At 40.7% G+C, this 18,499-nt stretch overlaps 1 protein-coding gene across 1 annotated transcript; it reads right to left on the bottom strand.

Annotated features, from left to right (window-relative positions):
• Window positions 1-12,064: 12,064 nt before the first annotated feature.
• LOC138872677 (uncharacterized) lies at window positions 12,065-12,805 on the bottom strand. The gene has a single exon (XM_070151087.1). The coding sequence runs from the start codon at window positions 12,803-12,805 to the stop codon at window positions 12,065-12,067; it is 741 nt and encodes a 246-aa protein (XP_070007188.1).
• Window positions 12,806-18,499: the final 5,694 nt, after the last annotated feature.

Below are 18,499 nucleotides of genomic sequence, written 5' to 3'. Positions count from 1 at the left end.
ACCAAAAAACTAAGCAACGGTAATGGCGAAGCGATAGACAATTGTTCATTAGGCCATTTCTAATACACCCACGAAATTTTAGGCGATTCAGAGCCCGTTACCGGAATTTATGAAGATGGCGTGAACATTGGCACATGAAAAATAGGAAATCGTCATGAATTCCTATTTTATGGCCCTAAAAAGCCAAAAAATGAGGAACGATCATGGCGAAGTGATGACTATTGTTCATTAGATCGTTTCTAATGGGCCCATAAAATTTTAGGCAATTCGGAGCCCGTCGCTGGAATTCTTTAAGATGGCGTGGACATTAACGTACGAAAAATTAGAAATTGTCCTGAATTCCTATTTTATGGACCTAAAACTCCAAAAAATAAGGAACGGTAATAGCGAAGCGATAACCATTATTTTTTAGGTCGTTTCTAATGTGCCCACAAAATTTTAGGCTTCGTAGCTCGTCGCCCGAATTCATGAAGATAGCGTGGGCCGGAATTCATGTAATTGTAAATCGTTATCAATTCCTGTTTTATGGCTCTAAAATGCCAAAAAATGATGAAAAGTCATGGCGAATCGATGACTATTGTTCATTAGGTCATTTCTGATGGGCACACAAAATTTTAGGTGATTCGAAGCCCATTGCCCGAATTCATGAAGATCGTGTGGACATTAGTACACGAAAAGTTGGAAATCGTCATGAGTTCCTGTTTTAGGTCATTATTTATTAGGTCATTTATGATGGGCTCATAAAAGTTAGGCGATTCGGAGCCCGTCGCCCGAATTCATGAAGATGACGTAGACATTAGCACACGAAAAATAGGAAATCATTCTGTATTCCTATTTTATGGTCCTAAAACATGATTCGATCCTAGATAGCCCGGGAAAAGCGGAGAATATTGAAGATGACCCCGAATTATCTAGTGGACCTTTGACTCGCTCCAAGTCCAAGAACGCCCGAGGGATGCACGCGGAGGAGTTGCATGGTCTTCAACAATTGACTAGAAGGTGTTTGGAGAGTCACTTGGAGGATTCATGCAAAGGATACTATGTTTGGATTCTTGAGAATTGAAGAATCAAGACCCCAAGTCAAACAGTGTGACACGGTTTCACCAACCATGTGACACGGTTTCAAGAGGGGCCAGAAGAGTTGAAGAAAATAAGCTTATGAAATCCGTCACGGTTGGGGTTACGTTTGAGGCTATAGTTTGGCCTGACGAGTTTTTTTTAGGACATTAACTTTGAATCTTTTCCTATTTTACCCATTGGGTATTTATAACAGCCTAGGGTTATTTTATTAGGAACATAGCATATTTTGACATTAGAAAACTCTTGAGAGTAGGGGTAGGCATAAAATCCGAAAATCGAATTTCGAACCGAACCGAATTAATTTGGTATTTCAGTATCGATTTTTTTGGTATTTCGGTATACTTCGGTGCAGAAATTACGATATTTTGGTACGATATATGGTATTGAGTTTTTGATATTTTGGTATTTCGGTATACCGAAATATTTATGTCCAAGCTCAACTCTATTTCTATTTTCTAGCCTAATACGCCTAAGCCAACACCCCAAGCCCCCTAATTCCCCAATCCCTTAGCGCTCCTAGCGGCCTCTTTAGGATAAGAGACAGAAGACTTATGGGTAGTAGCTTCTTCTCCTTACCCTCTTTCCCTTTTCTATTTTCTAAAAGACTGCAACATTGCTTGGCTGCTACTGATTCACAACTACAATAGTAGAGGGCAATAGCGACTTCACGACCTCAATAGTAGGTGTATGCCATCTCTGTTTTTGTTGCATCTGATTATTGTTTAATTCTGATTTCTGCTGATGCTTGTTAGATGACAGATGTTGTTGATGTGTTGCATTCTGCTGCTCGTTTAAAGAAGTGCTTGAATGGACAATTGTGTTTATTGTTTAATGTACTTTCTGATGCTGGTTTCTATGTTTATTGTTTAATGTACTTTAATTCTGCTGATGCTTGTTGTTGTTAGCCTCGTTAGTTGGCTAGTTGCTTGGTATACTTGAATTCTGCTAAAGTTGCTTTGTAAACTTTAGCAGGGTGCTAGCTTATTCAAATGATGCTTCTTCACGTATTGTCTAGCAGCTAGCTTAGCACATCGTGTCCAGTCCACTGTCCACTCCATTTATATCATCTATTCCATTAATATATCAAACCGAAATCGTATCGAACCAAAATAAGGAATACCGAACCGTACCCAACTACTTTGGTACGGTATTTTATACAATTGATAAACCGAATAACGAAATACCGAACCGAAGTCCTTAAATACCGTACCGAAGTACCGAATGCCCACCCCTACTTGAGAGAGAATTGGAACCTCTTGGTTCGAGTTCGACTTTGGATTACCTATTTTCAAGATTTGGGTTCTTGAGGGTAATCTAATCTTCTTCTCTTTTCTTTATCTCTAGGGTTCTAATTTGTCGTTCATGGGAGGCGATCAGATAGTTTTTCGATTGTTGCTTGAGACGTTTACTTAGGGTTCTAGATTTTCTTCTAAATTTTATTATTCAGACTACTTTTGATTATCTTAATCACACCTATCATCAGTTTTGCTTCAATTATTGTTATTATTATTTTCATATTCCAATGTTTTATTATCTCGGATCGTATCAGTTGGTATCAGAGCGAAGACTCGGGTATTGTTATAACAAACCCATTCCAGTCTTGAAATCAAGATTCGAATGAGTAAAGAAAAGTATAGTTTTATTTCCAACTAAACCCTAGTCGAGTTTCTTACAAAAACAAAAACAAAAGCAAAAAAATAAAAATAAATTGTTCTTGAGTTTCAAAAAAAAATTTAATTTTTTTTATTGTTGAAGTGTTCTTGTTGATTGTTAGGGAAAGATTAATTTTGGGTAAGAAAGATTTATTGGGGATTCTTGTTAAGAACGAACTAGTTCTAGTTCATATTAAATCATTCTTAATATTTGAAATTAACTATTTCTTTTGTGCCAATTCGTTCGTGCTTTCTCGTTATTTTCGTAGAAATTTCTTAGTTCCCGTCCTTAGTATTAAAAGCCTGTTCTTGATTACATAAACTCCACTCTTAAATTACATTCAAGAAGACTCATTCTTAGATAAGTGATTTGTGAGTTGAGCTCGAACTTTGAGGATTTCCAAGGAGTGAGACAGAGGATATATACGAGTAAAACGTGAGAATTCATAATTGTGAGAGAATGTCTGGCATTGAGGATAGTACCACTGGCACTAAAGCACCAGCTCATGCTGAAGAAACTAATGAGACGTTGCAACTATGATGCAACAAATACAACATCTGACTTTGTAGGTAGAAAACTTGCAGAGGGCTAATCAGACACTACCAGTAGCTCCAACACCCCCAGTACATAAAGGTCCACCTCAAAATGAAGAATTTGAAGATAAAAATTTTGATGACCATATTAATTATAGTCATCAAGGCTTGAGATGGTGTAGGAGAGGAGCTAGGCATGGTAGAGGATTTGGGACGCGATAATGGAATCAACACAACCGAGATGAAAGAGTTGATAAAAACTTGGGTAGCATTAAGACGAAGATTCATTCCTTTGAAGGAACAACAGATGTGGATGCATACTTGGAGTGAGAAGCAAAGGTGCAAAGGATTTATAGAGTTCATAACTACTCTGAGGAGAAAAGAGTTCAAATGGCGGTAACTGAATTCGAGGGATATGCCTCTGCATGGATTGAAAGAACTGAGCTTGACAGTAGAAGGCTTGGTGACATACCAATTGAGACTTGGGAAGACTTAAAAGAGCAATGCGGGGTAGATTTGTACCTTCACATTACCATAGAGAGATCATTAAGAAGTTGCACAGCTTGGTACAAGGCTACAAAAGTGTTGAAGAGTATTACAATAACATGGAGGTGCTTAGAATAAATGCCAACCTAGATGAGGCTGAGAAAATCATTATGACTCGATTCCACACTAGGTTGAATAAGGACATTGCTAATTAGATTGATCTTTCTAGGGATTGTCATTCTGTAGTAGAGATGTTGCACTTGGCTACTAAGGTAGATAGGATACTTAAAGATCAAAATAAGTCGTCCTCTGCTAGTTGGAACAGAGATAAAACTAATTGGAGATCTTTTTCAAGAAAGAGTAAAGAGGTAGAAACTGAAGTCAAGCCATCTCAATCAGCTGAAAAGAGTACAAATAAGGTAGATTTTAAAGAGGGAGGGAACTCTACTCAACCTAAACCTTATAGAAATTCGAGTTCTATTATTTGTTATAAATGTCAGGGGAGAGGACATATACAATATGAATGTCCTAATCGATGAGCTATTTTGATTAAGGAGAATGGAGAATACGAATCTGATGATGGTGTGGAAGAATCTAATAGAGAGGGATCCATAGATGGTATCATTAGTGGTGAGGTAGAAGAGCCCATGAACACACAATTAGTTGTTAGGAAGTTAATGAGGGTTCAAGCGAAAGAGGGTGATTCTAATCAAAGGAAAAATTTATTCCATGCTAGATGTAACATTGGTGGAAGAATTTGTTCCGTGATTGTGGATAGTAGAAATTGCACTAATATAGCTAGTGTGTCTCTTGTCGAGCAGTTGGGTCTTAGGATCATGAGGCATCCTCGTCTCTACAAACTTCAATAGTTGAATGATAGTAAGGAATTAAAAGTGAAAGAGCAGGTTTTTCTTTGCTTCAAAATTGGGAAGTATATGGATGAAATTTTATGTGATGTTGTACCTATGCAGGCTTGTCATCTATTACTTGGGAGACCATGACAATATTATAGTAATTCTCTACATGAAGGGAGGAGTAATAACTATACTCTTGAGCTGAAGGGTAAAAAGTATCTCTTGAAGCTCTTGACTCCACTTCAAGTGTATGAAGAGTTAAACAATTGGGTGGGGAGAAGGTGAGAGAAGAAAAAAGAGAGAATGAGTATAGAGATAAAATTTCACTTGTTGAGATTAAGGAAAGTGAGGAAGCAAAAAAATCAGAGGGTAGCCGAAAGAGGAAGAGTGAAAAGAAACCGAGTGATGGTGAGAGGAAATAGGCAAAAGGAAGAGAACCTTTTTGTAAAAGCCAAAGATTGTGAAAAAACCCTTAGTGAAGGAATACCACTTTTACTATGTGTGTATAAAGGAGCTTATTTGAATACTAACGAACTCTCTAACACTTTGTCTAGTGATTTTATCTTTTATTGCAGGAATATAATAATGTCTTTCCGGGGGAGCTACCTAAAGGATTGCCACCACTTGGGGGGATTGAACACCAGATTGACTTTGTACCAGGATCTCAGATTCCTAATAAACCGGCTTATAAAATCAACCCAGAGGAGGCTAAGAAACTTCAAAGGAAAGTAGAGGAGTTGCTAAATAAGAGGTTCGCGAGGGAGAGCATGAGTCCTTGTGTTGTACTAGAAATTTTGGTACCAAAGAAGGATGTGTATTGGCGTATGTTTGTTGACTGTAGAGCTATCAACAAAATCACAGTAAAGTATCGCTATCCTATTCCTAGATTGGGAGATATGTTGGATGAGTTTCATGGTGCAAAGGTATTTTCAAAAATTGATTTGCGAAGTAGATATCATCAGTTTAGGATGAATCTTGGTGATGAATGGAAATTAACTTTTAAAACTAAAAATGGTTTGTATCAATGGTTAGTTATGTCTTTTGGATTAACTAATGCACCTAGTACATTTATGCACTTGATGGATCATGTTTTAAAGCTATTTGGAGGTAAATTTGTTGTTGTCTATTTTGATGATATACTTATTTAAAGTCATTCTTTGGATGATCATCTTTTACATGTTAAAAGTGTGCTTGATGTACTTAATAAAGAGAAACTCATTGCAAATCCTAAGAAGTGTGATTTTTGTCTTGATAGGGTAATTTTCTTGGGGATTGTTGTGAGTGAAAAGGGCATAGACGTTGATGAGACGAAAGTAAAAGTCATTAGAGAGTGGCCCGTTTCCGAAGAGTGTGTCAGAGGTTAGGAGTTTTCATGGTCTCGCTAGTTTTTATAGGAGATTTGTTAAGGGTTCTAGTACCATAGCTGCTCCTTTGACTGTAGTGATTATTGAAGAAGATTCTTAGTTCATCCCCTTTGCTACAACTACCCGATTTTAGTAAAACTTTTGAGGTTGAGTGTGATGCTTATGGGGTATGTATAGGTGCAGTTCTTATGCAAGACCAAAAACCTAATAGGTGCAGTTTTTATGCAAGACCAAAAACCTATAGCTTACTTTAATGAAACATTGAGTGGAGCAACCTTAAATTATTCTACCTATGATAAAGAGTTGAATGCCTTTATGAGAGCTTTATCTAATTGGCAGCATTATTTGTGGCCTAAGGAATTTGTGATTAGGATTAACCATGAGAGTCTTAGATTTCTAAAGAGTCAGTCTAATTTAAACAGAAGACTTGATAAGTGGGTAGAGTTTATAGAGACCTTTTCATATGTTATCTACTATGAGCAAAGCAATGATAATGTTGTGTCTGATGCACTTTCTACCCGATATGTTCTGATCAAGGTATTGACTGCTAATTTGATAGGGCTCGAGCATATTAAAAATTTATATGATAGTGACCCAGATTTTAGTAGTAAGTACAAGGAGTGTAAGTTGGGTGTGTTTGAGGGATTCCATATGGATGATGGTTATTTGTTTAGGAATTCAAAATTGTGTGTCACGACCCAATTCCATTATAGGCCGTGATGGCGCCCAACACCGTTGTTAGGCAAGCCAACACTGATCAAACTAGTGATTTCCCATTTTTAAATAAATTAGTAAGTAGTGATTTTTCCTTGTTTGTTAAAAGATCTAGAAGTTTGCAATTGTAACATAAATAAGTGGAAGCAACGAATACAAATCGAAGTCATGTAAGCAAAACCAAAGTCATAAGTCTACTAGTGTGTGTGCCAAGACCTGATGTCACAAGTATGTGGGAAATCTAGTAGAATATACAAAAGAATTCTAGCCTACTGTCTGAAAGGAAATAGATAGAAAATAAAGCATAAGAGCGGCTCCAGCTGCTGTAGAACGGCTCAAAAGTGCAACTCACCGGAAAGTCTTGAGCTGGGGAATCAAATCTACGCGCCGGGCTGGTGACAAGATGCACCTGCTTCAAATCCTGTACAATCAAGTATAGAAGTGTAGCGTGAGTACATAAAATATGTACCCAGTAAGTATCTAGTCTTACCTCGAAAAAGTAGTGAAGAGGGGTCGACTCCAACACTTACTAAGACCAACAATATAATAACATAAGATTCTAATTAAGCATGATAAGTAGAGTTAACAATAAAACTCAGAACAAGAAATAACTGAACAATTCTTTCATCATATTTAAAACCCAAAACACTTCCTTTAATTACAATAAATGATCTCTCAACGATGAATTTATACAAGTTATAAAAAGGACTGCCAGTTCTATTATCACACACAAATTCCACCGAGGACGTTCAGCCCGATCAAACATAAATGTAAATTGTACATTGCTAAGGGTCGAACAGCGCAAACCATAGATGCATCTATTCACCCTGCTTGCGAATCATACATTCGACGCGATCAAATATAAATTTAAGGAATTACCCTATTCGTGGATCATACGTGCGATGTGGTCATATATAATTTTATCATTTAAATCATAACCCTTTCTTGATTCTTTTAAAAATAAAGACAATTCAACTTGAAGTCTTTTAAATCCTTAGAAATCCTCAACTTAATTCCATTTGTTACAATTAGCACGTGTAATCAAATAACAATGTCTACAAAGCATGGTGTAAACCTAAAACTACCCAGACATAATAGGAATAGTAGCGACGTACGGACTCTCATCACTTCGTGCGTACGTAGCCCCCACAAATAATCACATATTAATTAAGTTCACCAATGGGGAAATTTTCCTCTTACAAGGTGAGAAAAGAGACTTACCTCGTCCCAAGGCCTACTTCCAAACTCAAGAATGTGCTCAAACCCTCAAATCGGAGCCGAATGATCCAAAACTATTCAAATAGTGTAAAAACTAATCAATATATGCTCAAGAGTTCATATTCTAACTATTAAAGTAATTTTCCAACTCTAAATGCAAGATTCGTAAAATTCACCCCGGGCCCACATGCCCGGATTCCGATTTTTTTTGAAGAAAGTTGTAACCCATAACCTTAGGAACATAATATATGATTTTCACTAAGTTTCATAATTATTTTCGTGGTAGAATCTCATTTTTATCAAAACTCTAGGTTTTTATCTAAACCCATAATTTCCACCAACTTACATGTTATAATCTACCCACAAACTATGTATTTAACTCACATTAGGTAGAAATTACTTACCTCCAAAAGCTAGGTGAAAATCTCTCTCAAGAAGCTCCAAAATAGCCCAAGGAGTGAGTGAAATGTGTAAAAATTGGTCTAAGTTTTGTATTAAATGAAACTCACTGCCTCCAGCTTTCCCGCACCTGCGGTCAAAGGGTCGCATCTGTGGACAGGAGTCCGCTTCTGAGGAAATTCCTGGGCCGGCTGGGGCCACTTCTGCGGAGGAGGGGCCGCACCTGCGGAATTTGGGCTGCCCTTCCTTGGCCGCATCTACGAGACTTAGCCCGCACCTGCGAGCTCGCACTTGCGGCTAACCAACCGCAGGTGCGGTTATGACAGGTCTGGTGCACTCAACTGTGGTTTCAAATTCTCAACTTGGTCCGAGCGTCGTCAGATTGGCACTCGTAGCCCCCGGGGCCCTGCCCGAACGTACCAACAATTTGGAATCATAAAACAGACTCGCTCGAACTCTCAAAACTCCCAAAGCAACATTGAAACTAAGAATCACACCCTAAAACCAATTGAATCAAACTTTAGAAACTCGAAGTTCTTCAATTTACTTCCAATGCACTGAAACGTACTTATGCTACTCGGAATGACTCCAAATTTTGCGTGCAAGTCTTAAAAGACATTAGGGAACTATTCCTGATCTCGAAATTCCGTTTGGACCTCAATATCACCAAAACCCGCTCCAAACCAAATTTAAAGAACTTTCAAAACCTTCAACAACCAATTTTCACTATTAGGCGCCAAAACGCTCCAGGATCATCCAAAACTCGATCCGAACATACGCCCAAGTCCGAAATCATCGTACGAACCTATTGGAACTGTCAAATCCCAATTCTAAGTCCGTTTACTCAAATTGTTGACCGAAGTCAAACTTGGCCTTTTAAGCCAACCTTAAGGAACCAAGTGTTCTAATTTCAACCCAAGCTCTTTCAAATTCCAAACTAACCATCCCCGCAAGTCATATATCAGTAAAAGCAAGTACAGAAAGTATTATTTAGGGAAACAGGATTCTGGAAAGAAAAATGACCGGTCAGGTCATTACATTCTCTACCTCTTAAATAAACATTCGTCCTCGAACGAGTTTAGATTCATACCTGTAGTGATGAATAAATGTGGATATCTGCTCCGCATGTACTCCTCGGACTCCTAGGTCACCTTCTCGACTAGTTAGCACCTCCACTGAACATGTACCACAGAAATCCTCTTGGACCTCAGCTGGCGATCCTTTCTAGGAACAATAGCAACTAGCTTTTCCTTATAACCCAAGCTCTCATCTAGCTGAATAGTGCTGAAGTCTAACACATGTGACAAGTCGACGTGGTATCTCCTAAGCATAGACACGTGAAAAACTGGATGAACCCCTGATATGCTGGGAGGTAAAGCAAGCTCATAAGCAACCTCCCAAACTCACCTCAACACCTCAAATGCGCCTATAAACTTGGGCTCAACTTGCCATTCTTTCCGAATCTCATGATACCCTTAATCGGCGAGACTTTCTAGAGAACCTTCTCGCCGACCATAAATGATACATCACATGCTTTATAATTCACATTAACTCTTCTGTCTAGACTGTGCTGTGCGAAGTCATTCCTAGATCAACTTTACCTTTTCCAAGGCATCCTTTACCAAATCAGTACCATATAACTTAGCCTCGCCGAGCTCAGACTATCCGATTAGAGAACGATATTGCCGACCATATAAAGCCTCAAATGGAGCCATCTCAATGCTGGACTGATTGCTGTTGTTGTAAGCAAACTTGGCCAAAGGCAAGAAATGATCCCACTGCCCTCTAAAGTCAATCACACATGCTCTAAGCATGTCCTCCAGTATCTGAACTGTCCGCTCCAACTGCCCGTCGGTCTGTGGATGAAATGCTGTGCTGAGCTTTACACGGGTCCCCAACTCACTTTGTATGGCTCTCTAGAAATATGAAGTGAACTGAGGGCCTCTATTTGATATGATGGAAACAGGCACACCATGAAACTAAACTATCTCCTGAATATAAATCCGGGACAACTTCTCTGAAGTATATGTAGTCACAATCGGAATGAAGTGTGCCGACTTGGTCAACCTGTCGACAATGATCCAAACTGCATCAAACTTCCGCAAGGTCCGCGACAACCCCACTACAAAGTCCATGGTAATGCGTTCCCATTTCTACTCTAATATAGTCATTTGCTGGAGTAGGCCACCTGGCCTCTGGTGCTCATACTTAACCTGCTGGCAATTTAAGCACCTAGCCACATACTCAACTATGTCTTTCTTCATCCGCTGCCACCAATAATGTTGTCTCAGGTCATGATACATCTTCGTAGTACCTGGATCAATAGAATACCGAGAACTCTGTACCTCATCTAGAATCCTCTCTCTCAAGCAATCGACGTTAGGAACACATAGAAGACCCTGGAGTCGCAGAACACCATCCTCGCCAATAGAAACCTCCTTGGTACTGCCCTATAATACCGTCTCTCTAAGAACTGCCAAGTGCGGATCATCAAACTGCCGAGCCTTGATCTACCCCAATAGTGAAGACTGGGCAATGACACATACAAGAACTCAGCTGGACTCTGAAATATACAACCTTACAAGTCTGTTAGCCAAGGAATGAATGTCCAAAGCTAGTGGCCTCTCCTCTGCTAAAATGAATGCCAAGCTACCCATACTCTCTGCCTTTTTGCTTAAGGCATCTGCGAACACATTTCCTTGCCCGGATGATAAAGATTGGTGATGTCATAATCCTTCAGTAACTCAAGCCATCTACGCTGCCTCAAATTAAAATCCCTTTGCTTGAACAAATGCTGTAAGCTGTGATGATCAGTGTAAACCTCACATGACACCCCATACAGGTAATGCCTCTAGATATTAAGAGCATGAACAATCGCGGCTAACTCTAAATCGTGCACATGGTAATTCTTCTAATGAATTTTCAGCTGACACGAAGCATATGCAATAACTCGCCCCTCCTACATCAATATACAACCCAAGCCAATGCGTGAAGCATCACAATACACTGTATACATCCCGAACCGGAAGGCAACACTAGAACTGGTGCTGTAGTCAAAGCTGTCTTGAGCTTCTAAAAGCTCGCCTCACAATCATTGGACCAACAAAACGGAGCACCCTTTTGGGTCAATCTAGTCAAAGGATCCGCAAGGGATGAAAAGCCCTGTACAAACCGGCGATAATATCCTGCTAACCCCAAGAAACCCCTTATCTCAGTCACCGAAGTCGGACGTGGCCAAATCTGAACTGCCTCAATCTTTTTGGAATCCACCTTAATACCCTCCCCTGATACAATATGCCCCAAGAATGCCACAGTCTCTAGCCAAAACTCACACTTGGAGAACTTAGCATATAGCTTCTGTTCTCGCAATGTCTGTAGCACCACTCTCAAATGCTGCTCATGCTCCCCCAGGCTACATGAGTAAATCAAGATGTCATTAATAAAGATAATAACAAAGGAATCAATATAAGTCCTAAACACCCGGTTCATCACATCCATAAATGCCGCTGGTGCATTAGTCAAGCCGAAGGACATCACTAGAAACTCATAATGGCCATATCTAGTACGAAAGGCAGTCTTCAGAACATCTGAGTCCCAAATCTTCAACTAATGGTACCCCGATCTCAAGTCGATCTTATAACCCTAGCACCCTACAACTGGTCAAATAAATCATCAATGCGCGACAACAGATACTTGTTCTTGATGGTAACTTTGTTCAATTGGCAGTAATCAATGCACATCTGCATAGTCCCATCTTTCTTCTTCACAAATAACACTGGTGCCCCCAAGGTGATACACTTAGTCTGACAAAACCCTTTGCTAACAACTCCTCAAGCTGCTCCTTCAACTCCTTCAACTCTTTCAGAGCCATACAGTATGATGGGATAGATATAGGTTGGGTACCTGGAGCCAAATCAATGCAGCAATCAATGTCACAATCTGGTGGCATGCTTGGAAGGTCAAAAGGAAACACACCAGCGAACTCCCGGACTACTGGCACTGAATCAATCATCGAAGACTCTACGGTGGTGTCCTGAACATAAGCTAGATAAGCCAAACAACCCTTCTCGACCATATGTCGAGCCTTTAGAAAAGCGATAACCCAACTCGCTGCATTAACGGAGGAACCCTTCCACTCCCATCTCGGTAACTCTAGCATTACCAAGGTAACAGTCTTGGCATGACAATCAAGGATGATATGATATGGGGATAACCAGTCCATGCTCTGGATGACCTCAAAGTTGATCATATCAAGTAACAGAAGGTCTGTAGTCTCATAGCCACAGAATGTGACCACACACGACCGATAGATTCGATCCACAACCACAAAATCGCCCACAAGAATGGACACATAAATAGGAGTACCCAAGAACTCATGAGGAATATATAGGAAATGAGCAAATAGAGATGATACATATGAATAGGTAGATCCTAGATCAAATAACACCGAAGCATCCCTACCGCAGATAGAAATAATACGTGTGATCATGGCATCTGAGGCCATTACATCTGGTCTGGCCGCAAAAGCATAGAATCTAGCTGGAGCGCCGGCTGGCTAGCCATCACCTGACTGAACAATAGCTGGCTGACCTCCCCCTGCCTGGCCTCCACCTCTAGGACGACCCTTACCAGCCTGTCCCCTACCTCTGGGCGACCGGGCGGCTTGTGCTGCAATCATGGGCTAATGACCCTGTTGTACTACCTTGCCCCAAAGTTTGGGACATGTTTTCTTCATGTGACCCGGATCTCCACACTCGTAAAAACCTCTCGATACCATAGACTGCTTCCTCGAAGTCTGATCCTGATGGATTGAATACCCACTAGAAGGACCCTGAATGGCTGGTGGACGGTATGAACTCTCTGGAATGACACTGAAATAGGCACCGAAAGAACCCTAATGAACTGGTGGGTGATAAAAACTCTCTAGCATAACACTGAAATAAGGTCGCGCTGGAGCACCCCGAGGGGGTGGTGGTGCTGGATATGAGGGCTTGCTAGGCTGAAACCTCCCAAACTGACCTCTGCCCCTAGCCGGGGTACCTTTAAACTCTCCAGAGAATCGGGTCCTCTTGTCCTGCTGCATCTGCTATCTACCCCTCTAACGGTAGTCCTCAATCCTCCGAGCAATCTCCACTACCAGCTAATAATTAATACCCATCTCAACCTCCCGGGCCGTACTAGCCCGAATACCGAGGTGCAACCCCGCAAAAAATCTCCGCACTCTCTCTACATCCATTGGAAGTATCATAAGTACATGGCGAGACAACTCAGAAAATCTCGCCTCATAATTGGTCACGGACATATGACCCTGCTCGAGCTGCTCAAAATGACACCGCAACTCTTCCCTCTAAGAGGGTGGAATATACCTATCCAAAAAAAGTTGTGTAAACCGGTCCCAAGTTATGGGAGCAAAACCCACTGGTCTGCCGAGAAGATAAGACTGCCACCATCTGCGGGCCTTGCCCTCCAACTAAAAAGTAGTAAAATCTACCCCATGCGACTCTAGTATCCTCATATTGTGCAGTCTGTCCCTGCACCTATCAATGAAGTCCCGGGGGGTCCTCATGTCGCTCACCTCCAAAGACAAGAGGGTGTAGCTTAGTCCATTTGTCCAAGAGCTTATGTTTTTTGGGGGGTCCTCATGTCCTTGCACCTACAGAACATTATTCACCGTCTCACCAAGATCATTCCCCATTTTCTGGCATTTTAAGGCCATTGAACTGGAATTATGCCCGATTCCCAAATTAGAGTGTGTTATAACCCATTCCTTCTGCATGTCCTAAGCCATCGAACCTGAATCGCCTAAAATTTTGTCGGACCATCAAAAACAACCTAAGGAAAGTCACCGCCTTGCCATGACCGTTCCTTATTTTTGGCATTTTAGGGCCATAAAACTAGAATTTCGCCTGATTCTCAGATTTTCGTATGCTATAGCCCATGCCTTTTATATGGGTCCGGGCCACTGGACCTGTATTGCCTAAAATTTAGCCGGACCATAAGATGACCTAAGGAACAATAGTCACCGCATCGCCATGACCGTTACTCATTTTATAGTGTATTAGGGACATAAAACTAAAATTCTGCCCTATTCCCATATTTTCCTGTGCTATAGCCCACACCTTTTTAATGGGCTCGGGCAACCGTTCCTGATCGCCAAAAATTTTGTCGGACCATAAAAAATAACCTAAGGAACAATAGTCACTGCCTCGCCATGACTGTTACTCGGTTTTAGCATTTTAGGGCCATAAAATTGGAATGACGCCTGATTCCTAGATTTTTGTGTCCTACAGTCCACGTCTTCTGCATGGCCCCGACCACGGACCCGGACCGCCTAAAATTTTTGCTGGACTACAAAAATAACCTAAAAAATAATTGTTACCGCCTCGCCATGACCGTTACTCATTTTTCGACGTTTTAGGGTTCCAAAATTTTTGTTTGCTATAGCCCACACCTTTTATATGGGCCCAGACCACAGGACCCAAATCACCTAAAATATTAGCGGACTATCATAAACAACCTAAAGAATAATAGTCACCACTTCGACATGACCGCTAGTCTTTTTTTTTGGCATTTTAGGGCCATAAAACTAGAATTCCACCCGATTCTCTTATTTTCGTGTGCCACGCCTTCGGCATGGCCCCCGACCATCTGACCCAGATAGCACAAAATTTTGTCGGACCATAAAAAATATCTTATGGAACAATAATCATCACCTCTCTTTTACCGTTACTCGTTTATTGGCTTTTTTAGGCCATAAAATTGGAATTCCGTTCGATTACTAGATTTTCATGTGCTATACCCACGCCTTCTACATGGGCCGGACCACCGGATATGGATTACCTAAAATTTTATCGGACCATTAGAAACGACCTAAGAAATAATATTCACCGCTTCGCCATGACCGTTACTCATTTTTTTGGCGTTTTAGGGCAATAAAACTGGAATTCCGCCCGATTCCCAGATTTTTCATGGGCTATAGCCCACTCTTCTGCATGGGCCCGGGCCACCAGATTCGGATCACCTAAAATTTTGTTGGACAATCAAAAAAGACTTAAGGAACAATAGTCACTGTCTCGCCATGACCGTAACTCCTTTTTTTGGCATTTTAGGGCCATAAAACTAGAATTCTGCCTTATTCCCAAATTTTCGTGTGTTATAGCACTTGCCTTCTGCATGGGCCTAAGCCACTTGACCTGGATCGCCTAATATTTTTTCTGACCATAAAAAATGACCTAAGGAACAATAGTCACCACTTTTCCATGAGTGTTACTCGTTTTTTGTTTTTGCATTTTGGACCATAATAGTGGAATTCCGCGCGATTCCTAGTTTTTCACGTGCTAACCCACGCCTTCTGCATGGTCCCGGGCCACTAGACCCGAATTGCCTAAAATTTTGCCGTACCATAAAAAACGACCTAAGGAACAATAATCAATGCCTCACCATGATTGTTACTCTTTTCTTTTTGGCGTTTTAGAGCCATAAAACTAGAATTCCGCTCGATTCTCCAATTTACGTATGCTATAGCTCACGCCTTCTGCACGAGCTCGGACAACCGGATTTGGATAGCCTAAAATTTTTCAAGACCATAAAAAATGACCTAAGGAGAAATAATCGCCGCATCGAAATGACCATTACTCGTTTTTTGGCATTTTTGCTCCATAAAACTAGAATTTCGCTCGATTTCCAAATTTTCGTTGTCTTCTACATGGGCCCGTGCCACGAACTTGGGTCGCCTAAAATTTTCCGGACCATCAAAAAACCTAAGGTACAATAGTCACCGTCTCTCCTTGAACGTTGCTTATTTTTGGGCATTTTAGGGCCATAAAACTAGTAATCCGCCCTATTCCAAAATTTTTGTATGCTATAGCCCACACCTTGCATAGGCCCGGGCCATGGAACCAGATAGCCTAAAATTTTACCAGACCATAAAAAATAACCTAAGGAACAATACTCACTACCTCTATGACGACCCGACCGGTCATCTTAAGAATTAATGCCCCGATCCCCTATTAACTGCTTTCCCCAAGTTTAATTCTGCTATTCTAATTTGCTGGGATGTTCGGTGTCGAGTTTCAGAGAGTTTTGGGATACTTAGTCCCTAAATGAGAGCTTACGTGTTGGAAAGTTGACCATAGTCAGAACAGTGTGAAGATGACCTCGAAATGGAAATTCGATGGTTCCGTTAGCTCTGTTGGGTAATTTCGGGCTTAGGGGCATGATCGAATTGTGTTTTGGAGGTCCGTAGCTAATTTAGGCTAGAAATGCCGAAAGTTGAATTTTTGGAGTTTTCGGTCCGATAGTGAGATTTTGCGGACGAGGTTTGATAGACATTTTGATCGAAAACGTATTTCTAGAGTTTTGTAGTTCTTAGGCTTGAATCCGAGAAATTGGTGTTTTGGTGTTATTTTGAGCGTTCCAAAGGTTGGAACAAGTTTGAATGATGTTTTAGGATTGGTTGGCATGTTTGGTTGAGGTCCCGGGGGCCTCGGGTGAGTTTTGGGTGCTTAACGGAAGTTGAATTTGGACATAGGAATATTTTTGCATTGCTAGTATCTGTTATAAATGCACCTGCAGTTTGGGTCCAGCAGGTGCGGAGCTGCAGAAGCGACATTTCAACTGTAGAAGCGGAATTGGGGAAGTTCAGCAGCAGGCGCAAGTGCGAGAAGGATACCACACCTGCGATGCTGCAGGTGTGGAAAATGTATCGCAGGAGCGGATTTTTGGGACGTTAGTGATTTTTGCAGATGCGGTCAATTCTTCGCAGAAGCGGGACCGCAAATGCGGAAACAGCTGTGCAACAATATGAAATTTCGAGCGTTTAGTTTCAAAAGTTGGAAATTCGATTTGGAGCTCGGGAGAGGGAGATTTTGAGAGGAAATTGAAGAGGAGATCATTGGGTAGCGATTCTTTAACCCTTTCTAGTTATATTCCATCAATCTATAGTTAGTTTCATCATTTAATTTCGGATTGGAGATGAAAATTGGGGAAAAGTTGGAAGAAAGTTCTTAGACCTAGAATTTGACTTTTGATTGGGAATTTGACCTTAGATTTGGATAATTTTGGTATGAATGAACTTGTGAGAGCGTGAGGATCCAGAAAATATAAATTTTACCCGATTCGGAGACGTGGGCCCGAGGAGCATTTTGGTCATTTTACATAATTTCGTGTATTAGCTTAGAATTTAATTGTAGAATCAGTTACTTGAAGTGTTATTTATATTATAAAATTGAATTGAATAGATTTGGGCCATTTGGAGTCGAGTACTCGTGGTAAGAGCGTGGTTTCAGATTGATTTTGAGTCGGTTCGAGGTAAGTGGCTTGTCTAACCTTATGTGGGGGACCTCCCCCCTTAGGATATGACATATTTGATAATTGAAATGCCTTGTACGTGAGGTGACGAGTGTGTACTTGAGCTAATTGTTGAAAATTCGGGTTTTCCTTAAGTATTTCAATTGAGTTCTTTTACCTGTTTTATTCTACTTGCGAATTTAGCCTGTTGCTAGTTTAGAAAAGCATGTTTAGTTGACTTAATTGCCTATTTGCTTAAACTACCTTAATTGCGTTAGGTGAAGCATGTTAGGCTAGAATTAACTGTTTACTTGGTATGACATTTAGCTTAATTGGGTATTCTTATGTTGTTGCTGTGTGTTTTTACTTTGGGACTACGGGACGGCATTCCGGGAGATCCCTTGTACATATTTATGATCTGAACTGAGGTGGGGATACCAAGAGATCCCTGGCACGTATATTGAGGATACCAAGAGATCCTTGGGATACCGAGATATCCCTAGTATATATTGATGATACCAAGATATCCCTAGCATATATTGAGGATACCAAGAGATCCTCGGGATACCAAGAGATCCTCGGCTATCATCCTTGTTATGGGTGGTACTTCCTAGTGTTTGCCTTTATATCTGTTTCCCTTATTGTACTTCTTATTATCCTGTGTAGATTCTTACTGTAGGTTCTCAATTGTACTATTTATCTTATCCTATCATCTTATTATTTATTTAACCTCAGTAGGGCCCTGACCTTCCTCGTCACTATCCAACCGAGGTTAGGCTTGACACTTACTGAGTACCATTGTGGTGTACTCATGCCCCTTTTACGCATGTTTTTCATGTGCAGATCCAGGTACCGCTACTCAGGCCTACCATCCTTGAGGAGGCGATTGCTCTAGAGACTTCGAGGTACA

Source organism: Nicotiana sylvestris, chromosome 7, assembly GCF_000393655.2.
Source record: "Nicotiana sylvestris chromosome 7, ASM39365v2, whole genome shotgun sequence".
Classification (NCBI taxonomy): domain Eukaryota; kingdom Viridiplantae; phylum Streptophyta; class Magnoliopsida; order Solanales; family Solanaceae; genus Nicotiana; species Nicotiana sylvestris.
The sequence above is the reverse complement of the archived record's forward strand: the minus strand, read 5'-3'. Positions and strand labels throughout refer to the sequence as shown.